The sequence below is a fragment of the Mobula hypostoma genome, chromosome 17 (genome assembly GCF_963921235.1).
Source record: "Mobula hypostoma chromosome 17, sMobHyp1.1, whole genome shotgun sequence".
Lineage (NCBI taxonomy): Eukaryota > Metazoa > Chordata > Chondrichthyes > Myliobatiformes > Myliobatidae > Mobula > Mobula hypostoma.
This window is the reverse complement of record NC_086113.1, coordinates 20,151,843-20,178,976: the sequence shown is the minus strand read 5'-3', so window position 1 is coordinate 20,178,976 and position 27,134 is coordinate 20,151,843. Positions and strand designations below refer to the sequence as shown.

Below are 27,134 nucleotides of genomic sequence, written 5' to 3'. Positions count from 1 at the left end.
GGTGGGGGGGTGGTGGTAGTGGGTATAAACTCCCACCACCATTAAATGCTCCCAATGGCGTGCACCTCAAATAGCCTCTGACAACTGAGTCCCAACTCCTGGACTTCACAAGTGGCATAGCTACTAAGCCCAGCAGGACCATTTCTAATGGCAGGAGAAGGGGCAATGGTGTGTTACCAGTGCCTTACACCAGACCCTTCAGGCAGGCTCGTCAACCATGGTTGTCAGCTCATCTCGAAGGAAAACTCTGATCTCAACCCTCTGTTGCCTTGCAGCTATACCCACTCATAGGGAAGGCTTCGGGAGTAAACCCTGACAGAAAAATCCGGAGCTGGAGTCCCTACATCAAGTTTAACGCAGACAGGCAACTCCTGCAAACCTGCTGGTGCCAAACTGTATCGGTCTCTGCCATTCCTTTAGGTTCATCAGATGTATGGAGAGGGGGAGCTTGCTACATGGACAACAGCTTGCTCTCCATATTGTACCACCCTGGCTTGTGTATCTAGACAGCTAGGACACAACATTCATGGTTGACCCTAACTGACAGAAGCCTCATCATCTCATTAACAAGTGAAAATACACAGATGCTGGAAATCCAAAGCAACACACACAAAATGCTGCAGGAACTCAGCAGGCCAGGCAGCATCTGTGATTATTCCTTTCCATTACTGCTTACTTAGATGGTATTTCAATGGTTGTCTTGCATCAAGAATTCTGGGATACCAAGGCATAATCATCTATGTTAGGGAAGGAATTTGGAGGCAACACGGTTAGAAAGAGATTGCTAGGAGAAGAGGACAAGTTGATGGTAATGTTTTTGGAGAAGAGGTGGTTGAATATTGACCAGCGACCAGGGATGGGTAATGATTGCTTCCTGCAGTCCCAAAGACATATTTTTAAACAAACGATGGATTTAAAACTACATACAATGGAGTTGTACATGAGTGAATCTTCTCAGAACTGGTAGAAATGGGTAAAGGTGCCCCATATAATGTCCTAAGATCAGTGCTCTTTTCCATATTTAATTTAACAGATCATTGCAGCCACCCCTACTGTGAAATTGGGACACACTTCAACAGGGTGTGGTAGATTTGGAATTATCTTACAGGCATCAATTGATGCTTCATCACTTATTAAATTAAAACCAGATTTTTGTTAACCAAAGACATTACGAGCTGCAGGGGAAAGATAGGTTTACGGCATTATTACATGTACAGAGCATTATATATTAAATAGCATAACAAGCTAAAGGGCTGTTCATCTTTCATTTCTTTGTATTAAGAACAGAAAGTCCACAAGATGAATAGTAGAGATGATCAAGTTCTTGCTGCTCCCAAAATGAACTCCTTTTCGGGCAATCCATTGACATGACTCCAACCTCCTACATCAATAAACAAACTCCAAGCTTCCCTGCAATATCCACTTTATAGGGCTCCTACCTTCCAGTGAAAAGCCCTGTAGAGCAACCTTGCTTTCTAATCAATGTAGTGATGCAAGGAAAAAAATGGAGTATGCATTTTCTTTCAAATGGCAATGAGTGCACACACGAGTGAAAACAACAGCATTACATGAGTATTCAATAAATGATTGATGCTCTTACTTATGGTAATCTTTGATGCAGTAAATCTTGTTCTCTGTATCGACAGTGAATGGCACTCCATCTAGGCACTCATTGCAGATGACACAGCGAAAACAACCAGGGTGATAAGACTTGCCCAAGGCTTGGAGGATCTAACACACAAAACATGAATCTTTGATCAGAGACAAGCTGCAGTCACTCTGAGGGGAAAAGAATTGAAGAATTCCCGCAATATGTGACGTCGCAATTTAAAGTTCAACGTCTGGTCAGGATTTTTACTGATTTTCCAATATTATAGCAATTTTAAATTAATAGCCATTCAAACCTGCACTAGATATAGCTTGAATGATCATCAACTGGCAATGCCATATTTCTTTCTTCACATGTAGTGTCTATTCCCCATTACTGTAATGTTTCCTATCTCAAAATTTCAGAACTTTACCCCCCTTTCCTTGACATTCATCTCCTCATACGAGTTGAGTTGCAATGGACAAACTTGATCGCCTCCTCTCTGTTGCCACCACGTCGTCTCACCGTTAAAAGTGACCTGGATTTGATCCTGGCCTCTCCTCCTGCCGGACAGGAGTTTGAACATTCTCCCTGTGACCACGTGGGCGTCCTCCAGATACATTCATTTCCTCCCAAGTCCCAGTGGCGTTCAGTTTAATAGAACGATTGGCTGGAAAAGGGGCTCTAATGTGCAGGAGAGTGGTGCAACCTTGGATGAGTTTGATAGGGATGTGGGACAATTAAAACGAGTTTAGTGTAGGAAAAGTGAACAGGCTTCACAGTCAACATGGATTTGGTCGTTCAAAGAACCTATTTTAAGACTCCAAGATACTGGAGCAAAATTAGGCCATTTGGCCAGTTGAGTCTGCTCTACCATTCCTTCGAGGTTGATTTATTATCCCACTCAGCCCCATTCTTCTGCCTTCTCCCCGTAACCTTTGACACCCTTCCTGATCAAGAACCTACCACCCTCTGCTTTAAAAATAGCCAGTCATGTGGTATTTACCAGCCTCTGGCAAAAGAAATTTCTCTGCATCCAGGAAGCGGTACCGCAGCATAAAAGCCAGGGCCAACAGGCTCTGGGACAGCTTCTTCCACCAGGCCAGACTGATTAACTCATGCTATCACAACTGTATTTCTATGTTATATTGTTATACACACTATTTATAAATTACTATAAATTGCACATTTAGACAGAGATAATGTAAAGGTTTTTACTCCTCATGTATATGAAGGATGTAAGTCAATTCAATTCTTTGTTCTAAAGGGATGGCTTTTTATTCTGAGGCTATGATTCTACAAAATTCCTAGTTCTGATTGGAGCTAATTGACTTAAGATACTCAACATTTCCCTCTCCAGCAATGCTGCTCAATCTATTGAGATTTCCAGTAACTTTTTAAAAAAAAAAAATTCTTATTAGAATTATATCAGTTTAAAAGCAAACTAAATAAAAAGAGAAGTTTCTCAAAATTCCAAATTAAAACATCATATTTAATAACAGGTCACATGCTTTCTGTTTATAAGCTGCTTCAAAATTTCTGGCAAGAATCCTCTGTAAAGCATGTCCATGCGCTGATGTTCTGGTAAACAGTGAAGACGCAGAAAGCAGAATTTGAATAGATGAGAAATTTAGAGGACATTCCAGAGTTCGAGACTATATATCCATGGGGATGGAAGGAACAAAGAAGGGTAGGTAACCAAAGTGTTCAAAGAAATTTTGGAATTAACAAGAATGTCATTTCTAACAGAGAATGGTATAATTCTACTCTAACTCACCATGTCCATTATCAGGTGGCCACAAGCAAAACACTTGTCGGCTGACTGTTGAAAACCAGAGTACTGTGGAAGAAGAGAAAATTAAGTAACTAACTTGCATACTAATGTTGCACATAAGCAGGTCAACAAAACCTTTAGGTGAAAGAGGTTATGCTGCATACCACAGGATTAGTCGTTCAGAGACTCAAACCTATAATCTTGTGAGACCAGTTGAAGTCCCCGCCCTAGCAGGTGGGATTTTAATTCAGTTATTGAATAATATTGAATAATAAATGCTAATGTCAGTAATTGTGATAATGGAACAATCAAATTATTCTTAAAATACATCCTTTCAGACATAAAATCTGCAGTCTTCACATGACTTAGATGGGCAGAGATCCAAAGCAATGTGACCATCTCACAAATATCCTTGCTAATACAAGAGCAATTATAGATTGGGAAAAATCAAAGCCGGCCTTGCCTTGCCAGGGAGGACCACATCCCGTGGGTACTGAAGAGAACTCAAATGATGGACAGAATACGCTTCTAGTAGCTCTGGCAACCATAAAATGTTTCATCCAAATTCACCAACTGAATAATTGTAAACCTAACATAATGAGCCTTGAGTGCAGCACAGGCTGGGGTTGGTATTGGTATTGTTTAATTATTGTCACATGTACCGAGATACAGTGAAAATTTTGTCTTGCATACTGTCCATACGGATCACGCCATTTCATACTGCATTGAGCTGGAATAAAGTAAAAATAATAACAATGGGGCACTGCAATAGCACAGTGTCTAGCGTGACGCTATTACAGCGCAGAATGTCAGAGTTCAAAGTTCAATTCTAGCATCCTCTGTAAGCAAGCTTGTACGTCCTTCCCACTTGCCTGTGGGTTTCCTCTGGGTGCTCCAGTTTCCTATTACCATCTGAACACATAGTGGTTAGAGGGTTAATTGGTCATTGTAAATGGTCCTGTAATTAGGCTAGGGTTAAATTGGTGGGTTGCTGGGCGACACAGCTCAAAGAGCCTGTTCTGCGCTGTAACAAGTCAGATTGTTGGCAAAAGGGCAATCTATTCGTACAAGAAGTCAGTGTAAGAGTCTAAAAACAGTGGGACAGAAACTGTCCTTCAGCCTGGTGGCTTTTGTATCTACTGCCCAATGGGAGAGAGGAGAAGGGAGAATGACCAGTGTGGGTGAATCTTTGATTACGCTGTTTTACTGAGGCAATGAGAAGTACAGACAGAGTCCTTAGAGAAGATGCTAGACACAGCTCAGCACATCACCAGAACCAGCCTCTCCTCTAGTCACTTTCTATACTTCTTACAGCTTCAGTAAAGCAGCCAGCATCATTGTGGAGTTCACTGAGATTTCAGAAAGTAAAGTCCAAGTTACTTTAATCAGTAGAACCTCACCCATTTCAGGGTACAGTTAATTTCTCTGTACCAATGGACAAAGCACTTCAAGCTCACTCTGACCTGGTGTACTCAAGTCCATTTAAAAACATGGATCTTGCACACTGCAATTGACCTTCCACCTGAAATATGCCAAAATACCAATGCTTGGATCATTACTTAGTAAATTCAACCAATCTGTTTGCACTGGGCAATGGAGTTCCTCACATGGAGATGGAGATTGCTAGGTGTACGCAATCAATGCACACAGTGGTCATCATCAGCATTATGTATCGCGCCGTGTTGTATGACATGGGCAATCATGGCCTTTGACCATGATTATTCTTAGCAAATTCTTCCTACAGACGTGGTTTGGCATTGCCTTCTTCTGGGCAACCTCTTTAAAAGAGGGGTGATCCCAGCTATCATCAATATTCTTCAGGGATTGTGTGCCTGGTGTCAGTGGTCACATAACCAGGACTTGTGATATGTACCAGCTGCTCATACGACCGTGATACCTGACCCTGATTGGGTGGGGGGGGGGTAAACAGGTGCTATACTTGCCCAAGGGTGACCTGTAGAGCCTCAAAGAACAGCAGCACCCACAATATATGCCTCTACACGACACTTTCAGCATAAAAGAGACATCCCAGTGTATTTTACAGAAACATTATCAAACAAAATTGGACTTACAAGCAGGAAAGGGGAACAGTGGAGCAGATGGTCAAGAGGTAAATACAGCAGCTTAAGAGATGAGAATTCAAGAGGCAGAGTGGTTTGGAGAAATAATTTAAGCACCCTCAACTTCAATGGCTGAAGGTAGGCTTGCAAAGCAGTGGTAATTCATTTTGGGGATCACAGAACTCTAGACTTGCCTGTCAATACCAAGTTGCCGCATGGGAAATGTAACTCACCAGAAAATCCTCCTCACAATATACCCTGCCATTGACAAAGTAGAAAGCTTTGCCTCGCAATCTTCTACCTGTGGAAGCATACAACATTTAAGGATCAGAGATAAACCAGATGAATGCATAGGAAATCAATACATGAAGTAATGCCAGGTTTGGAAAACACACATCAGCAGGACCACTATCCAGAAGGGATTGCTAGTTTTCCTGTCATAACATTTCAGCAGTTATAGCCACTTTCAGATTGTCCACGCACTGAGAGGATGAACACAAAGTTTGTTACAAACCGAGCTTTGATTAGGTTGACTTTCTTCCCACATTCACTACCACCAACCTGAGGTTGAGACGTGAAAATGATCATGCCAAGATCAACAAGTCACTGATTTCTCTTAAGAAATGAGTCAATATGAAATTTTGAGGGTTGAATTGATGGGAAGTTTCTGTTGGTTTACCACTTCATCTTCATGGAAAATACCTTCATTGCACTGTGACTAGTGTACAACTTGACAATGGCCTCCAATACCCACAGATGCAATGTTGTTCACAGTTCTCAGAATCCCGCCTTCTCCAACGGGATCCCGCCAAGCACATCCCCCTCCCCCAACCTCCCACTTCTGCTTCCCACAGGGATCGCTCCCTACACGACAAACCCGTCCATTCGTCCCTCCCCACTGATCTCCCTCCTGGCACTTACCCTTGCAAGCAGAACAAGTGCTACACCTGCCCCTACAGCTCCTCCCTCACTACCATTCAGGGCCCGAAACAGTCCTTCCAGGTGAGGCGACACTTCACCTGAGAGTCTGTTGGGATCATCTACTGTATCCAGCGCTCCAGGTGTGGTCTCCTATAAATCGGTAAAACCCAACGTAGATTGGGAGACCGCTTTGCCGAGCACCTACACTCCGCCTGTCAGAAAGAGGGATCTCCCAGTGGCCACTCATTTTAATTCCACTTCCCATTCCAATATGTCAGTCCATGGCCTCCTCTACTGTTGCGATGAGGCCACACTGAGGTCGGAGGAGCAACACCTTCCTTCTGGGTAACCTTCAATCTGATAGCACGAACATCAATTTCTCGAACTTCCAGTAATGCCTCCCCACTTCCCCATTCCCATTTCCCTCTCTCACCTCATCTCCTTACCTGCCCATCACTCCCTCTGGTGCTCCTCCCCCTTTTCTTCCCTCCAAGGCCTTCTGTCCCCTCCAGTCTGATTCCACCTTCTCCAGCCCTGTATCTCTGCCACCAATCAACTTCCCAGCTCCTTACCTCACCCCTCCCCCACCTTCTTACTCTGACTCATCTTTTTTTCCTCCAGTCCTGATGAAGGGTCTCGGCCCGAAATGCTGACTGTACTCTTTTCCGTAGACGCTGCCTGGCCTGCTGAGTTCCTCCAGCATTTTGTGCATTGCGCTGGATTTCCAGCATCTGCAGATTTTGTCTTGGTTTCAGGTGATCTGTTATCACTGACATATTGCATATTTATTGCCACGTGTCAGCGGTACAGTGTAAAGACACATATTACAACTAAGCAGCTTAATTTTCCTATGCTTGCTTAGAATCTTATATAATGACCTATATGTCTGTGAAATAGTAGGAAAGCTATCACTGTATTTTTCTACAAGTTTCTCTGCGGCCTGTGTCACAGCACTGAATCTGGCTGTTTCATAAGTTTGCTCTTATCACTGGAATGTGCTTTATCTCTCTATTTAGTAAAGCTGACCATAACTTCTTTGCCTTTTCCTTCACCTTTGCTTTCTCTTACTGTAGAAGGACTACTATTACTTTTTGTTGTTATGAACATCCAATACAATTGCTATATTTACAAGAATTACACCTCATTCTTGACTTCCAAAGAACCCCTGGATCAACATCACTGCATTCTACAGGAACAATGAGGTATTGTTCTTGAACCATTCAGAAATACGTTGGCAAAGGGGAAAAGCTGTTTCTGAATCCCTGTAAGTGTGGATCTTTGGGCTCCTTTACCATTTCCCTGATGGTACTAATGTGATGAGGAGACGTCCCAGAAGGTGAGGGCTCTCAGTGATGGATGTCACTTCCTGAAGATGAACAGCAGTCCTGATGAGGAGTCTTGGCCTGAAACGTCAACTCTTTATTCCGTTCCAAAGATGCTGCCCGACTTGCTGAGTTCCTCTAGCTGCATTGGTACTTCTCCGTTCCCTTTAAGTGAATGTAGAAAAAGCAATGAACAGGAAATGTACGCAGATTCGCAGCAACACCCCAGATGCTGGAGGAACTCAGCAGGTCAGGCGGCATCTACGGAAAGAAATAAACCGTCAACATTTTGAGCCAACACCTTTCAAAACTTTATTTTGCTTTCAAGAATTTGCTAATCAGGTTTCCCCATTCCAAAGGGGACAACTCAACCCATCCAGTCTCTCCAGAACACCGCAACCCCAGAAATATGCTGATGCATCTCCTATACATCACATCCTTCCTAAAACAGAGTGACTAGATCACTTATTGAGCAGGTTTTGAAAATTGAGTGCTGATAAAAATGTAACTTCATGAAGGAAAAACTCCATTAATATGGCATAGCCAGGACTTTGGCAGTGCTAGATCACAAGATTTTCTGGACTATTAGATATTATTCCCATTAATAAACCAACACACTTAACTTACTTTTTTTTGTTCCAGGTTTTACACAATAGTGTAATAAAATTTTCTAGTGAACTGGGTGAGCTTAAAAAGGTAACATCAGAAACATCAACCAGTGAAGCAAATGCCAAACCTTCAGGATTTCTGAATAGCCAGGTAACAGGATACCAGAGTTTAACTGTGTTTCTGAATCATACAAAAAGTTTTCCTGCTGATAGGTTTAGTCACCAACTTTTCTGTTCTAAATCTTGTCTGCATTTATAACAGCTTTTAATGTTAAAACATCGCTAAAGCTCAACAAACCAATTGTAAAATAACTCAATTTCATCTTTCTTTTTAGGCTCTTAGAAGGCAGGGTTTTCAATGCCCAGAATTTGTAATCACACTACGAGTTTTTCCCTCAACAAAAGGATAATCATGCTCCTTTTGGTCGTCAGCAGGAGCAGCTGCCAAGCAGCCTGGGCTTTGTCTCGATCTCGTTCCCTAGGGCTGCAGTTTCTCAGGATACTCAAAAGTCATCGGTTATATTGCATGGGGTGGGGCGGCGTAGGGTGAAAGTGACACAACACGGAGAGCAAAGTGCATGAGGGAGAAGGTATCAAAAGGAAACTGAGAAAGAGTGCAAAGGACTACATGGAAAAACAGGCAAAGAGCAAGAAAGGAAAACAAGTTAGGAAAAAAGATTGAAGGATCGAATGTGGAGAAAAAGTGAGCTGGGAGGAAGGGGAGAACAGAAGATTAAGAGATTTCCCCCCCAGTTAAAATCAGTATAACTGAGAATTTGAACAGAAGCTAATCAACTATATCCTCATGGTTCCGAAACTAATTGATACAAATTATAATAGAAATGTGATCCACTTAACTTAAGTCTTCCTTGGACTGTCTTTTGATGCATAAAATTCTGGCTCTCAGTGGGCTAACAGCGTCATCTCTATTTTTAACCAATAAGGGACAACTAATCTTGGTCGTAGTCAACAGCAACAACTTTTTTCACAAGCCTTGTGAACATTCCAAAATGCTCCAAATTTGTCGGGAGGTGGGGGAAGGGAACGGGTGTTTTAAAAGTGCAGCTGCCTACACACACACACCCCACAGAAACCAGTGGGTGGAATGTGAAAAGGCAGTGCCTGTAAGAGCAGGTTTCAACCCACAATCATACTGAAAACTTTAATCTTACGCGATCCAATGTCAAAATTATGTTACAAAGATCTTGACCCTGGCTGAAAGGCTAAACTTCCTCCATCAACAAATTCATTCCTCCCTTTATGGGCTGCAATTAAATTTTCTTCTCTTCTTGACCAGGGATTTAAATATCCTGGAAATCTCAGTCAGCTCTCCCAGTAGTGGGCAACAGGGAATACAACAACGAAGACAAGAAGTGGAGTCGATGACATTTTGTTGGTCCAAATCGCAGTCCAAAATTCCACACCCCCAATTCCCAGGCAGATAATTTGGGAATTTTAAACACAATGAATCACATCCAGGGCCACTTGCATCCATATTTCCCGTAATCTTTAATGACACAAGGCTATAGAGGTGGGTGTAGAGGTTTTATTGGCAGCTCGCTTTGCAGAACCTACTCTCTTTTCGGTTTTATGGGGGCTGCAAAGAAAAGAGCCATCAGGACCAACACGGAGGCTTCAGAAGGCTATGGATCAAGAGGTGTGACCTGTGGACCAAAGCTGCTGGGACATAAGCCAGGACCTGATCAACCCTGGCCAGATCGCCTGGGCGAGGGTGTCTGAAGTTGAAAGACCCGAAACACCTGATCACCAGGTTACATCAGTGATGATGTGTCCTAGTGCATTCTAGGATGTATATCAGCATCAATGCAAGTTTAAGAGTGTTTACTTCGATCACTTATCGCCCAACAGCACCAGGCCCATCTTCTGGGTGGACCTCACTAATTTAGGGAATTCACAAATAACCTTTAACCTCTGTTGATTTCATAGTTAGCACCTTTTCAGGGTTGCTAAGAATCAAAAACTAACTTAGAAACGAGCATTAGACATGCTAACCAACAAGAGAAAATCTGCAGATGCTGGAAATTTGAGCAACACATACAAAGCACTGGAGGAACTCAGCAGGCCAGGCAGCATCTATGCAAAAAAAGCAGTCAATGTTTCAGGCCAAACCTCTTCAGCAGGACAAGGGTTTTGGCCTGAAACGTCGACTGTATTTTTTTTCTTCATAGATGCTGCCTGGCCTGCTGAGTTCCTAGATGATCTTGTGTGTGTTGTTAGTGATACTATTCATCCTTAAGGAAGATACATTAAACCAAAAGGCCTCACGCACTCCCTCAGGCACACACACAAAGTCTAAAACAGGAAGAGGCCCAAATGTTGACTCGTAGTTGACAACACTCAAAACATAGAATCATACTATTATCACACACCTTGTGGAAACTGGTTCTGCACAAACTACTTGTTTTCACCAACATAGCAGTAATTAGCGACTTGAAAACTAGTCTGTTTGCTAGAGGCATGGAGAATGCAGTGTAAACAATAGGCCTTAAATTTCGGAGACTATTTATTTGGAGTGAAGAAAAAGGATGCTGCACGAGGAGGTAATGTTCAACAGGTCATGGTGTAGAAATAGGGAAATATTTACTAGTCTGGTGGCAATGAGGCAGAAGCCACCATTGAGCTTAGTACAGCATGCTTTCAAGGCCTTTGTATCTTCAATCTGACAGGCGGGGGGGGGGGGGATTATAGAGTACGTCCAGGGTGAGTGGGTCTTTGATTATCCTGGCTGCTTTACTGAGGTATAGAAGGGAGGCTGGTTTCTGTAAAACACTGAGCTGTGTCCACAACTCTACAGATTGTTACAGTCACAGACAGAGCAGTTGCCATGCCCAAGCTGTGATACATCCAGATAGATTGCTTTCCATGACACATCAGTAAAAATTGGTAAGGGTCGATGGGGAGATGCCAGAATTCTTTAGCCCCTTGAGAAAGTAGAGGCATGGTGAGCTTTCTTGGCTGTGATGAATTCAGTCCTCACATACAACCAGAAAACCAGTTTTTAGTTCATTCACATGTTGAGGGTGCTGGCCCTGCCATCAGTAACTAACCTTGAGAAGGAGGTGGCGAGATGTCCCCCTGAACTGTTGGGAGTCCTTGAGGTGGATTTGCTCCAGCTGTTGTTAGAGCTCAGGGACTGTAATTTAGCAACTCAAGAGGGACTTCTTCAGATGATTCTAGCATCCTCGTTTCGTCAAGCTTTAATCAGTTGCTTCCACTGATTTTTTAAATTGATTCACAGAATATGGGAATTGCTGGCAAGATCAAACATTATTTTCTACCTTTCACTCTTATTCAACTGAGTGGTTTTTGCTGGATCATTTCAAAAGGATAGTTAGCAGTAACTTCAACAGTGAGTCTGGAGTCACATGTAAGAACAACAGGGCAAAGAGAGCAGAAACCCTTCCTTCCCTCAAGGACATGCAATCCCTCAAATGCTGTGGCCAATTCAAACTAGCCTAGCATATGGCAATGCACACAAAATGCTGGAGGAACTCAGCAGGCCAGGCAGCATCTACAGAAAAAAGTACATTCAACGTTTTGGGCCGAGACCCTCTGGCAGGACCATTTTTTTCATATGGCCATTTTTTTTCCCCCCATAGAACCTTTGCATCATTAACGTCATGGCTGACCATTGTATAATCTCACCTTAACACTATATGTTAAAGCTGCAGCATGCATTTCCTGTCTAGGTGGACTAAGAGATGTGGAACTCGGAATTTAAAAAAAGGAAAGAAAGGCACCTTTCTTCACTAGTTTGGACAAACCTTAATTTGCTTTATTTGATTAACATGCTTCACTATGGAATACCTTGAGGACAATTCTTACTAAAAGCTTTGATCTTTCAGCTTCTTTCCAAACCATTCGTGACAATCCCCTTAATGGAGGCAATTCTTCATTATTGCTTCTATTATATTTAAATAATTTATTGAAAACAGCTGCCTATTTTGCTGCAGGCCACTGTCCATTATCTTTCTGTGTCTGCCACTTTCAGACACAGAAAATGGATTAAGTGGGTCATCTGACCTTTTGAATCAATCCAACATTCAGTAAGATCATCCAAATTCAATATATTTCAGATTTCTCTCCATATCCCTTGATCCCTCCTGCCCCAATGAAAATCTGCAACTCTTCCTCTTTATATAAATATTTCCTTGCTTCCAGAAAAAAAAAATGCTTTGATTTTTAAATTCTCCCTTTCCATAGTCTCACCTTTTTCTTCTGTGTAAAGCCCCAATTCCCATGATCCTTAAAATCTCGGCACTTCTCATCTAGCCTCTTTGTCATTACCAAATTTAAATCATGCCCGAGGTATCAATACACCAAAGCCAGATTTAAGTGGATGGGTTTTCAAAAGCCAGTCTAATGGCTATGAAATTAATACTCTGCATCTTCACTTATAGGAAACTAACTAAAGAATAGGGATATAAAGTAGGCCTCTGAGTCCTCGGCTTTGCTTGTTTTGGCGGCCGGGACGAGGTCAAAGGCGCTCGGCAGAGGATGGCGCTTGGGAGGCTGTATCGGAGGGGCTGGTCGGAGGCTCGAAGTTTTCGGATGGACTCACTCGGCTGTGGTCGGGTGCTTCCAACGCATCGGCAGTTGTCGGTGCCTGGAGGTTTATGGCAGGGGAGTTTCTCCCTTTTTGCCACCTGCTATCAGGGACTATAGGAGTCGATCGGGACTTGAGACTTTTTTTTTTACTGTGCCCATGGTCTGTTCTTTATCAAATTATGGTATTGTTTTGCACTGCTGTAACTATATGTTATAATTATGTGGCTTTGTCAGTGTTAGTTTTTGGTTTGTCCTTTTTTTGTGTGATATCACTCTGGAGGAACATTGCATCATTTCTTAATGCATGCATGCATTTCTAAATGACAATAAACGAGGACTGAGTGTTCTCATAATCTAATCTAATCTAATGTGATTTTAGAACAGAAGTAGGCAGAGTCTTAAAGGTAGCACCATTACAACCATTATCATCAAAAAGCAGTCTTTTCTATACTTGCTTCAAAGACAATCCTTATGCACTGCTGAGCAGATGCTGATTTAAGTACCGATTACAGAACTCATCTTAATCTGTTATATAGATTAATACCATATATCATCCTGGCATTGATAAGTACACCATATGAAGTACAAAAGCCAGGAAATGATGCTGAACTTACATAAGATAGTTTGATCCCAACTGGAACGGGATCAGATTCTAGGTACCACTCGCAAGGACACAAGGAATTTGAGAGGATGCAGAGTACAATTCACTGGAATAATTCCAAGGATAAGTTATGTGGGAAAAAAAAATCAAAGTAGCAGATTGTTCTCCTTACAGCAGCAAAAGGCAAGACAGATATGAAAGACGTATTGGAGTTATGAAGTCTGTGGACGGAGTACATAAACTGCTTCCAAGGTGCAACAAACAGAGCATCCAAATTTAAGGCGAGCGTTGAAAAAGAGGCCAGGAAACCACACACACAAAATGCTGGAGGAACTCAGCAGGTCAGCCAGCATCCATGCAAATGAATAAACAAGTCAGTATTTAGGAGCCAAGACCCGTCATCGGGACTGGAAAGGAATTGGGAAGATGCCAGAATAAGGTGGTTGGGGGAAGGGGAAGGAGTACAAGCTGGAAGGTGATACGTGAAGTAAGGAGCTGGAAGGTGATGTGGGGGAGTGGGGGGGAAGGAGAAGTACTGAAGAGGGGTGTTAACCATTGGAGAAAGGGAAGGAGGAGGGACACGAAGGAGAAGTGATTGGCAGGTGAGGAGAAGAGATAAGATGCCAGAGTGGGGAATGGAAGACGAGGAAAGGGAGAGGGAGGAAAAGAAATTACTGGAAGTTGGAGAAATTGGAGGCTACCTTAATGGAATATGAGGTGTTGCTTCTCCAACTTGAGAGTGACCTCATCATGGCAGGAGAAGAGGCCGAAGGCAGACGTGTTAGAACGGGAATGGGGATGGGGAATTAAAAGGCTTGGCCAGCAGAAAGCTCTATTTTTGAGGATGGAGGGAAAGTGCCCAACAAAGCAGGAGATTAACCACAGATTCAATCAGCCAAACGTCTTTGCTCTTGGAAATTTGAAAAAGAACCAAGAGGGCATTGAGAGGCACAATTCTTCAGAACATCAAACCGCAAACAAATCATCACCTGTCATTCATAGAATCAATCGGATAAAGTGTTACTTACTGCAGGCACTGCAGGTGAAACAGGTGTCATGGTATAGGTGGCCCATGGCCTGGCATGCCTGGTGTGCTCCGTACACCGCTTTGTTACACTTCACGCAAGTCCCTGGGAAAGAGTTAAAAGGAAACACTCACTTTAAATGACCAACAGCAGAAAGTTTACCCATCATTACCCAGTACTCAAAGCTGTCCACTGATTACAGAATTACAGTGAGGTAGAAGAATGGTCCAGTTGGTGGAGGACCGTAGATTAATGGAAATTATTTTCAATAGTACAAAACCTATAGTACAAAAATATCAGAGCGTTACTGAAGGAATCCTATGTAGTTAGGGGAAGAGCTCCCTTTGGACAAGACAGTAAGCGAAACCCTCCTTGCTCTCAGACAGTACAAAATAAAAGAACATTTTGAAGAGTTAACCCCAGGTGTTTTTTTTTAAATTGTACATAGCCACCAATAAACATCTAATCAGAGCATTTTGTCTTTACCACAGAGGAAGCACATGTATGTGTGCAAAAAAAATGGCTGCCATGTTTCCTATAACAATTAGTCCTATAAAGTTTTTACTGACTGTAAAGTGCACTGACGCACACACAATGAAAGGCACTATACAGATGCAAAACCTATCAGTCCAAAAGAAACTACATTCCATTCCCTCATCACAGCTTGACCAAACAAAATCCATTCATGGCACAGCCAGGCGGTCAAAGAAAGGGTGGCAGAGCTGGCAGAATTTCTGCCCCTCGACTCTAGCAACCCAGGTTCGATACTGGCCTTCAGCACCATCTGTGTGGTGTGTACATTTCCTGCACATGAACACGAGTTCCCTCCCACATCCAAAATATGGTCAGGCTGACAGGCTAATTAACCACTTAAATTGCCCTTTGGTGGAGCTGATAGAAAACTAACAATAACGTGGATTAGATTGGGATTGTGTAAAAACGTGTACTTCAGCAGACACCAACAGGATCAACAAACTCATTCGTAAGGCCAGTGATGTTGTGGGGATGGAACTGGACTCTCTCACGGTGGTGTCTGAAAAGAGGATGCTGTCCAAGCTGCATGCCATCTTGGACAATGTCTCCCATCCACTACATAATGTACTGGGTGGGCACAGGAGTACATTCAGCCAGAGACTCATTCCACCGAGATGCAACACAGAGCGTCATAGGGTCATTCCTGCCTGTGGCCATCAAACTTTACAACTCCTCCCTTGGAGGGTCAGACACCCTGAGCCAATAGGCTGGTCCTGGACATATTTCCTGGCATAATTTACATATTACTATTTAACTAATTATGGTTCTATTAATATTTAATTATTTATGGTGCAACTGTAATGAAAACCAATTTCCCCCGGGATCAATAAAGTATGACTATGACTAGAGACTTGGTGGACCAAAATCCCCCTTTCCATCTTCACGCAGGGCTATGGTCCCAGTGCAAGTCAATGAGAGTTTGGCATGCGCTAGATGGGCTGAAGGGCCTGCTTGTGCTGTACTTTTCAATGACTGAACAGCTCTCCAGACTAAAGGCTTCCATTCCTCTGTTACAATGCTGAATTTGAGAATTTCATTCCAACAAACAATGCCAACGGAGAAGGAAATTTGAGAGGAACCAGTAAGAGCATTGAACGTTAACCACATTGAGAGAAGTGCTTGGTACAACAGTGAAAGAACATTAATTTGTGTATTTTAACAAAATCTCAGCTACTGCTGGTAGTTTATGTTGAAGAAGCTGAAATCTAATCCCACTCTCAACCCTGCCTCATCAGCCAATTACTCCCTCCCTCCTCAATGGATCCATTTATCACTTGCTGGCTCCTACTCCATCCATTCAATTCACCCCCTCTTTATCTTAGTCCAGATGAAAGATTTCCACTCGAAACATGTTCCCTCCACAGATTCAGCCCGACCCACTGAGTCACTCCAGTGCTCGGTATGATGCTGAATACTTGAAATTGAGTTAAATAAAATTGGAATTAAAATTTTATTGATAATGATGACCATGAACTTACTGCATTTAAAAAAAATTGATCCTTAATGGAAAGAATTCTATGCTCTTACTGATCTGATCCTTGATTGAGTCAAAGGTATTAAACAACAGTCATCAATAATATTCACATTCCATGAATAAATAAACAATGCTAAATTTAGAATTCCTTTTAAGCTTACTTTAACAGCACTCTCTACCTGAACACTCTGCATGTCACTGATACAACTGCCATTTCAGCAAACTTCTGTGGGCCAGGGCAGGTATGCTTCTTATCATGTAATTTAACTTGAGAGGAAAGAACACCCATTCCAAAGCAATCCTCTGAACAATACTCTGCAGAGGAGGTTCAATCATCAGAGCTTGGGGAACACCAAAGATAATGACAGAAATAAAGAACTAAAGTTGAACCAATGTCCTTCTAAAGATTGGTCAGTGGTGTCCCCAATGGTGTCCCATAGATCTACCTCCTCATTATATGATTCAGCCCCACAAGTAATGACCGTTTATTTGCTTCAAAAGATATCAAACCTTTTCCTCTTCAGAAGAACGCAGAACTCACTTCTGTAAGTTTATTAACTGGTGAATATTTATTTCTGAATCTAAAGCGTACCTTTCATGACCAAACAATGGTAGGTCCGATGTAATGTGATACAATGGTTTATAAAATGATCCTTGCTCTGAACAATGTGTCAAATGTAGGTGTGATGATTTGAGCCATAATCACTTTATTTGGCAATGATTTAGTCAGCAGGCACAAATGGACCATCTGCCAAATGGTGCCCTAACAGCTAATTGCTACAGAATTAACCTGTAGCTAAAAAGGAGCAATCCATAATTTTTTTCTTCAGTTCTCCTTAATTCCTCCTCCCTGCCTTTCAACATCTACTAGAGGGAAGCTTCTGGTCAGTAAGACATTGACCATCTCAATCAATACACATCAAAGTTGCTGGTGAACGCAGCAGGCCAGGCAGCATCTCTAGGAAGAGGTACAGTCGACGTTTCAGGCCGAGACCCTTCGTCAGGACTAACTGAAGGAAGAGCTAGTAAGAGATTTGAAAGTTGGTGGGGGGGGGATCCAAAATGATAGGAGAAGACAGGAGGGGGAGGAATGGAGCCAAGAGCTGTACAGGTGATTGGCAAAAGGGATAAGAGAGGATCATGGGACAGGAGGCCCGGGGAGAAAGGAGGAGGGGCAGGAAAAAAAAACCCAGAGGATGGGCAAGGGGTATAGTCGGAGGGACAGAGGAAGAAAAAGGGGAGGGGGGGAGAGGGGGGGAGGGGGGGGAAGAATGAATGTGTGTATATAAATAAATAACAGATGGGGTACGAGGGGGAGGACCATCTACTTGACCATCTCAAGTCTCTGTTACATTTCACTCTTCCCTTTGCCTAACCATTTAAACATATTTCATAGCTGCCTCTGGTTTCTCATCTCAAATCCTATCGAAGTTTATTTTGTCCACAAAATCCACCTCTTGCTCCCTTAACCTCATTCCCATCAAACTACAAATAACACAATTTCTCTCCCCAGTTTCATTGGTATTATACTAAGTTGCCTTTGCTCAAATGCTTTTCCTCCCTTAGAAATATGCCCTTGTCATGGCCCTGTCAAAAAAATATCGACTACAGTACAACTTCCAAATCAGAGGCATGTTTACCCCTATGCAACCAGATTTCCCTATCTGCACTTTCAATTTTAGATCGTTTTCCACTGGTATCATTATTATAATTGAGAACTCTTACCTACAAGAACAACCATGCCATCTACCTCCGATCTACTTCTTTGTCATCCTGTTGAGATGATCCCATCTTATTGAGATGTCGCCAGTAAACCTCTCACAACAACTTCCCAACCTATATACGTATATGTGGAGCTCCCAAGCACAGTGACATATCTCATAGTACCACTGCTTTACAATACTAGAGTCCCAAGCTGAATCACCAGCACAGATGTTGTTTATGTGAAGTACACACATTTTTCTCATGGCTGTTTTTATTTCCTTCATTTCTCTCTAAAGGTGTGCAAGATGGTTATTTGGCCACTGTATATTACCTCTAGCTCATGCAAGTGTTAGAACTGGAGGGGTCAAGGAGAGAGTTGAAGAAAATGTAAGGGTCAATAAATAAGGATTGATGTAGAGTTGCTGTAAAGTGAGCAGTGTAGACTCAACGGGCCAAATGGCCTGTGTCCATGCTACATCTCTCGAGAACTCTTGTCCTTGCCTCATCCACCCACAATGGTTACTTATTCAGACCAGTGACCTCCACATCAGGAAACTGTAGGTTGTCCTATTCCACCAACTGAAACACAAAAATCTAGAATGACATCCCTGTTGGATGCATTGCGTGTTGAATGACAACTTCCCTTTCCACCCTTATCTGCCCTTAACCAAGATCAATGCACAATTTTAATGTTGGCCAATATTATTTCCCACCACCCCCCTGCACCATCCCCACCCTGTCTTAAAGTTCAACCAATATCACAAAACCAAATGATCTTATGGTATCCCAGTCTGCTGGAGCTTGCTATGAATAAATTGGCTGACTTCCTCACATTACAATGGCGATTTCGCTTCACGAGTACTTAATCAGTTGTAAGGAACACAAGAAAACTATTAGAATTTTTGGATTATCTACCCTGAAGGCTCGATCACAAAGTATATTCAGTTTGGAGATCAATGGATATTGAATCAATAAAAGTGATCAAGGCATGAGGATAGAGGTAAGTGGAGTTAAAACAGCCCTTATTTTCTTGAATGGCAGCACAAGGTCAAGGAGCCACATGGCCTATTCATATCTCTACTTCTATTATGCAAATGTCAGACTGACCTCTACAATCACCTGTTTGCAAAATAGGGAACAGTACAGCACAGGAACAGGCTTTTTAGCCAACAATGTCTGTGCCAACTGTGATAGCAATTTAAACTACACATCCGCCTGCATATTGTCTCCATCCCTCATTTCCTTGCCGATTCACGTCATTGTCTAAATTCCTCTTAAATGGTGCCATTTTATCTGCTTTTACAACTTCCCCTGGCAGCTCATTCCAGACACTTGCCAGTTTGTGTGTAAAAAAAACTTCTCACTTGAATCTTGTTTAAACTTCTCACCCCCCACCACCTTAAGTGCATGTCCTTTAGTATTTACTTCAGTGAATCTTCAGAGTAGAGGAAGATGCTAACTTTAATCACACCTTGATCCCTCAAAAGATGATGTTCCAGCTGATGTATGGTCACTTTATGGCTCCTGGTTTGTTTCAGAGCCTTAACATTCAAAAGCATTATCATATAGTAAAACAGATATTCAAAGTCACTCGATAGAGCATCACCTCTTGCTCTACTGAGGTAAACCGAACTAGTGCACACTCCAAAATTAGAATGTCAGAACTTCCTTAGCATCCTGATAGTTAATGCATTTTTCTCTGTTACACCACCTGAAAGTCAAGCTAAATGAAGTCAGTGAGTATATTTTAAGCGGAGGTTAATTCGTAAGGGTGTCAGAGGTTATGGGGAAAAGGCAGGCATATGGAGTTGAGAGGAATAATAAAATTCAGACGTGATGGAATGGCAGATCAAACTTGAAGGAGTAGAATTAGGCCATTTGGCCCAATGTATAATAGTATAATTCATAAATTTAAAACACACCATCAATATAGAAGTCTAAATATGTTGAGCAGTTCACCAGCAGGAGGAAGTGAAACCCCATGCTAAATCCACCCAAAGTAGAAGAATGTGCTGAGTGTTAAGCTTGTTATTTTACATTACCTAATATGTACATAGAAAGGGTTTGTTCTTCATCCCAGAAAGCTTGCAGTGTTTAATCATCTGTGCAAACACTACCTCACCAAGCGGAGGGCCACTGCAGTGATGACAAATATTTACCATTAAATAAAATTTTAACTAATATAATTATTTAACTTTGGGTGAATTATTCAGAGGTGACCCCCATTGAACACATACTCATTTCTTACTCAATAAAATACATTTGATTCAAAACAGCCAATCAGGCCCACATACTGGAGATTTTTTTTTAAAAACACCAAATTTTAAAACATTCATGCTAGTGCCATTCCATGGTTGACAGCACCTAACCTTCCTTTAAAAAGAGAAAACTCTCAAGTCACAATCCTGCAGCCATACCAAAGTTCAACATTCAAAGTAAATTTTATTTTCAAAGTACGTTTATGTCACCAAATAATACCAAGATTTATTTTCTTGCAGACATTCATAGTAGGACAAAGAAATACAATAGAATCAATGAAAACTACACACAAAGACTGACAAATTGTGCAAATACAAAAACAAATAAGCATTAATAAATAAATCATGCTAAGAACTTGAGATGAAGAGTCCCTGAAAGTGAGTTCATAGTTTGTGGGATCAGTTCAGTGTTGAGTTGAGTGAAGTTATCCACTCTGGTTCAGGAGGCTGATGGCTCAATAACTGTTCTTGAACCTGGTGGTGTGCGGCCTCCTACCTGATGGTAGCAGTGAGACGACAGCATGGCCTGAATTATGGGGTCCCTCGATTATGGATGCTGCCTTCCTGTGACAATGTCTGTACCTGTATTTCATTTCAAAGGCTGCCTTTTCAATCATTTCTCTTTCTTGGCAAGAATTTACTCACCAGTCACCACTACACCATTGATAGTAATAACTATTAAAGTAACTTGTCTACCTGGGTAAAACTCACAATTGCATCATTTTATACAACATTACACTTTATACTTTATTGTCACCAAACAATTGGTACTAGAATGTACAATCATCACAGCGATATTTGGTTCTGCGCTTCACACTCCCTGGATTACAAATATTAAATATTAAAAATAGTTAAAATTAGTAAGTATTAAAAATTTAAATTATAAATCATAAATAGAAAATAGAAAAATGGGAAGTAAGGTAGTGCAAAAAAACCGAGAGGCAGGTCCGGATATTTGGAGGGTACGGCCCAGATCCAGGTCAGGATCCGTTCAGCAGTCTTATCACAGTTGGAAAGAAGCTGTTCCCAAATCTGGCTGTATGAGTCTTCAAGCTCCTGAACCTTCTCCTGGAGGGAAGAGGGACGAAAGGTCTGTTAGCTGGGTGGGTCATGTTCTTGATTATCCTGGCAGCACAGCTCCGACAGCGTGCGGTGTAAAGTGAGTCCACGGATGGAAGATTGGTTTGTGTGATATGCTGCGCCGTGTTCACGATCTTCTGCAGCTTCTTTCGGTCTTGGACAGGACAATTTCCATACCAGGTTGTGATGCACCCTAGAAGAATGCTTTCTACGGTGCATCTATAAAAATTAGTGAGGGTTTTGGGGACAGGCCAAATTTCTTTAGCTTTCTCAGGAAGTAAAGGCGCTGGTGGGCCTTCTTGGCAGTGAACTCTGCTTGGCTGGACCAAGTCAAGTCATTTGTGATATTGACCCCGAGGAACTTAAAGCTTTTGACCTTAGGGCAGATCAAAGCATATAACCTTTGTTCCCATATTTAATGCAAGCAAAGGGACAGCCAATTTGCACACAGCAAACTTCCACAAACAATAATGCGACGACCAGATAATCTACAGTATATTAACAATGTTCCTGAGATATATGTGTTGCTGTGACACTGGGTTACATGCCTTGGTCTTTTTTAAATTAGGGCCTTGTGTCCTCCTGAGATTTTAAGCGCCTTCTGCTTGTAGTTTCATTGCAAGGACATCGCTTCATCAATTCTATACAAAAATTTCAAGCTACGCGATTTTTGTGGAAATTTCACCTACAAACTTCTGACCAGGAACATTACTCATAGCCATTCTAGTTACCTCTAGAAGATATCAAGAAACGGCCGACAGCTTTAGATACAGCAAGGTATTTGAAACTAGATAGTGCTTGGAAACCTGTTCTCCAGAAGAGACTTTAGCCATTATAGTCACTGGCATCTATTCAGTGTGGAAAAAATGACCGATAAGGTACTAAAGGAACCCCACTCCACCACCTCCGTTAAGAGTTGGGGACTTGCCACCAACAGTGCTCATTATTACCCAACTTAATTTGCTCAAGGATGTAATCAGCTCCTGACATTACAACATTGGTTCCAGCGGGGACCGAGCAGATGACGGCAGGATTCAACCAACTATAACATCAAGAAACTACGGCAAAATTGAAGTCAACAGATATCAAGAAGAATGATTCCAATGGGTGGAATCACAAAGGAAAGTGGGTGAGATTATTGGAGGTCAATCACCCTGGCCCAAGACAACACTGCAAGAGCTTTTCCAGAGCAGACTTTTTTACCGAAACATCTTCAGTTGCATCACTGACACCTACCCTACACCTCACATTTGTAAACAGGTCAGAAATAGGAATTTTGCCAAGGACTAGAAATGGGATTAAATTGCACAATTTCTCAGGAAATGAAGCAACCCACACTGCAAAGTATCAAGACCTCGACAATGTTTTGGCATTGGCCAATTAGCGGCCTGTAACAAGCCACTAGAATGGCGGCACTGCAGCAGAGCTGTTACAACAGCTCCAGCAATCTAGGTTCATTTCCGCCCCCACCCCCAAGGAGTTTGTATATTCTCCTCCTGACAGCATGGGACTCCTCTGGGTGTTCTGGTTTCCTCCCAAAGTCCAAAGATGTGCAGGTCAGTAGGTTAATTGATCACATGGGTGCAATTTGAAGGCTTGTTGGGTTGGAAGGGCCTGTTTACCATGCTGTATTTCTAAATAAATAAAATTAAAATAAGAATAAATAAAATAAACACTGGGTAATGGGTAACAGAGGCACTAATCATCCACATTCATTGACAGTACTATTGATAAACATACAAGGTCACAATTGACTAGAAATGCAGTGACCCAACCACACAAATTGTATTGCTATTCTTGTGCTCTATTCTTGGTTGCGCAGCTGTAACAAAACCCAATTTCCCTCGGGATCAAAAGTATATCTATCTATCTAAATACCGTAGCTACAAGGCTAGATGAGATGTGGGCCAAGTAGCTCATCTTTTGACACCCCACAACTTTTCATCATCTCCAGGGCCACACATCCAGAGCTTGAGGAATTACTTTCCGCACGCCAGGATGAGCACAGATTCAACAACTCAGAAAGCTCGACACTGCCCAGGGCATAGCAGCTGCCCTGATTGATACCTCTATTACCTAACCAAAATATTCATCTCAAACTGTGGCTGCAATCAGCGATATCTATAAAATGCATTGCCATTATTCCTCCAAGTTAGTCTGACAGTAACTTGCAGTTACCATCAAGGACAAGATCTTCAGGTATGCTGAAACACCATAATCTGTGGATCCTCCTCCCAGTCACACTTGGAAGTATAGTCAGTGACCACTTTATTTGGTACACCTATCCATTAATGCAAATATCTAATCAGCCAAACATGTGACAGCAACTCAACACATAAAAGCATCCAGACATGGTCAAGAGGTTCAGAAGTTGTTCAGACCAGACTTCCGAATGGGAAAGAGATATGATCGAAGTGACTTTCAGCGTGGAATAATTACTGGTGGCAGATAAGATGGTTTGAGTATCTCAGTAACTACTGATCTCCTGGGATTTTCACACAGAACAGACTCCAGAGTTTACGGAGAATGGTGCAAAAAAACAAAAGAAAATCCAGTGAGTGGCGATTCTACGTTGTTAATGAGAGTGGTTAGAGGAGAATGGCCAGACTGGTTCAAATTGACAGAAAGGTGACAGTAACTCAAATAACCACGTGTTCCAACTGTGGTGTGCAGAAGAGTACAAGACGTCAAACCTTGAAGTGGATGGGCTACAGCACAAGTCCATGGGCATGCACTTGGGTACCTAATAAAGTGGCCATTGAGTGTATTTCTGTATTATCATTTGATCATCATTGGGATTAAATATTTTTAAATACCCACTAATAACACAGTGGGAGAACTTTGCCAGAGGGAGATGATGGCTCAAATTGGAGCTCACCATCATCTTTTCAAGGGCAATAAATGCTAGCAGAGTTAGAGTCATCTGCATCCCAAAAATGAAAATTACTCATGCACTCAATGTTTAATTTCATGTTATATACAGTCTAAGATTAAATTTGTCTTTAATAGCAACTGATGTATCAGTGGGTACCTGTTCACACAAGTTCCCCAGGATCAATAATGGCTCTTAGGTGAATAAAAAGTTCAATTGGATCCCTGACTACTGCTTATAAAGGGGCATCTTAGAGATCCTACTGCCCATTATGACTAGTCTGCAGTTAATGGTAATCCAACCCTTGCAATCCACTTAAAGCAAAACAAAAATCTAAAAATTTTCCTTTTATTATCAATGTCTAAGGAACTCCAAGTCCAACAGAACCTATAATATGACAGATATAGGTTGTAATTAAAATCAAACAAACATGTCATCTACTGACCAAAATACCTTCCATATTAGCTCATATCTAACCAATTTACAAGGCTGAACTAATTCTGCTTTTTTGTGACACTTGTTTGCTTGAGCTCGAATAGTGGTAGGTATCATACTTGAGTCCAATGAACTGTGCTGTCAGATTAGTCCATTACTGAGAGAGTGCTGGCCCACAAGTGAATTTGAAACAGAACCCGCTCTTGACTGGATGCAAAAGGTCCAAAGATGAGGAAGAGTTCTTCCTGGTCTCCTGACCACCATTTCATTGTTATACAGAATCAGGTTTAATATCATATGGCACATGTTGTTTTGTGGCAGCAGTACACTGCAATACATAATAAAAAAAACTAAAATACACTAAATATATTTTAAAATTAAATTAGTGCAAAAAGAGAGCGAAAAAATATTGAGGTAGTGTACATGGGCTCATCGTCCAATCAAAGCATTGAGTGCGTGTCTTCAGGTGCCTGAACCACCACCTTGATGGTAGCAATGAGAAGAGGACACGTCCTGGGTGAGGGGAGTCCTTAATGATACATGTCCTCAGTACCGGGAGGCCACGACAAAGCTGGTAGGCTTTACAAATTTTGCGGATCCTGTGTAGTGTCCCTTCTATATCAACAGTGATGCAAACAGTTAGAATGTTCCGTCTAATGAAGCCATGAAACCATCAAGATTGCTTCCATAAAAGACACCCTGAAAAGGCTATATGGTTATTACTCAGTTCCAGGAGATGAAAGAAGCATTTGAAAAGCGTTGCACAGTCATGTGCCAAGAAAGCTAAAAATGACCTTCATAGTGGTATCATTGCTTCTTAAAATATTTCTGAAATGATAAAAAAGTGTGGAAAATCTCATACAATTGGTGAACGATTGTCTGCTGTACCAGATGTGCTCACCACTATCTCAAAATGGATATCAGTGTTTTAAAATCAATTCCTCTGAGTAGTAACTCTGTAGCTCATTGTATTGATGAAACAAGACAGACTTTTGCACAAAGCTACAAAAAAAAAATCACAATTTGGGATACAACTGGATGAGTCAGCTGTATGAGACAACAAGGCTTTGCTAATAGCATATGTACAGTTGATCAAAAATGGAAAAATTTATGAAGAGATTCTCTTAAAGTTAAAAACAAATATCAAAAGAGAATCAAACTACAAAAAGCTCAAAATGTATATTGAGGACAGAAGTATTCCTATTAGGAACATAATTTCTTGTGCGTCGGATGGAGCATGATATATGACAGGTCACCATGCTGGTTTAGTGCCGCTTATGAAAAAAGAAATTCCAAGTCTGCTTGCAATCCATTGTGCAATTCATCGTCAACATCTCACAGACAAAACCTCAGCCAGTGACTTTTCTCCAGCATGACCCTGGTAATATCTACTATCAACAAGATTAAAGCTCATCCATTAAATAGCAGAATATTTCGCCAGTTATGCCAAAGTTATGAAGGAGAGTTTGAACGCTTCCTTCTTCCTACTGATGTGTGTTGGCTGTCAAAAGGCTACAACCTAAGATGTTTCTTTGCAAGGTGGAAGAACCGGAAGAGAGCTTGCAAGAAGAAATTATCAAAATTCAGAATGATGAAAAAGCAAAAATGCTTTGCAAAAATGTCAGCTTTTGTGGAATGTGGCTACACTGTCATACAAAATTTCCTGGTACTTGGAGAAGAGCCAAACTGCTCTTCATTGCATTTCCATCCTCCTACTTTGTTGAAAGAGGGTTCCGGCAGTGAACCACATACTCACAAAAAACAGAAACTGCCTGGACATTGCTACGCATGGGGACTTGGAGCTTTTGCTGTCACAACCTAAGCCAGCTATTTCAACTCTTGCTAAAAACCATCAGGCTCAAGGATCACATTAATATTGAAGCTGTTGTACAGCGCAAAGGTACTGTGTAAGCTAGGTTTAGACAAACAAAACACGAATAATTTTTCTTATGTTAGCATATGGTCAATACTATGGGGGCACCAAAAAGTACATTGTGACCAAGAGGGGCATTGGAAAATATGAAGGTGCTTGGGGGGGGGGGGTGTTGGCAAGTATAAAAGTGCTTTAAGTGGGCGCAAGGATTAAAAAAAAGGTTGCGAAACACCGAGTTGCAGTCATTTAGTGGGATCAAATCGGTGCCTGGCAGATGTAGTCTGTACTGTGGAGTGAAGATAATAGTTTTAGTTGACCCAACATTTATTTGGAGGCTCCAGTAGTTTAATCAGCTCCAAATGTTGGGATAACATTCCACTGCATCTCAGTATGGTATGGCAATTGTCCTGTATCGGACCACAAAGCACTCCAGCAT

The 27,134-nt window shown here is 41.7% G+C and overlaps 1 protein-coding gene across 2 annotated transcripts in view; it reads right to left on the bottom strand.

Moving 5' to 3' along the window:
• The window catches only part of limd1a (LIM domains containing 1a), a 55,521-nt gene that overhangs the window by 21,357 nt on the left and 7,030 nt on the right, over positions 1-27,134 (bottom strand). For both annotated transcript variants that reach the window (XM_063069622.1, XM_063069623.1), the window contains 4 exons: positions 14,472-14,573; positions 5,656-5,723; positions 3,366-3,428; positions 1,601-1,731 (listed from right to left, as the gene is read on the bottom strand). In XM_063069622.1, the coding sequence (XP_062925692.1) occupies positions 1,601-1,731; positions 3,366-3,428; positions 5,656-5,723; positions 14,472-14,573 (364 nt within the window). The remainder of the gene's footprint in view (positions 1-1,600; positions 1,732-3,365; positions 3,429-5,655; positions 5,724-14,471; positions 14,574-27,134) is intronic.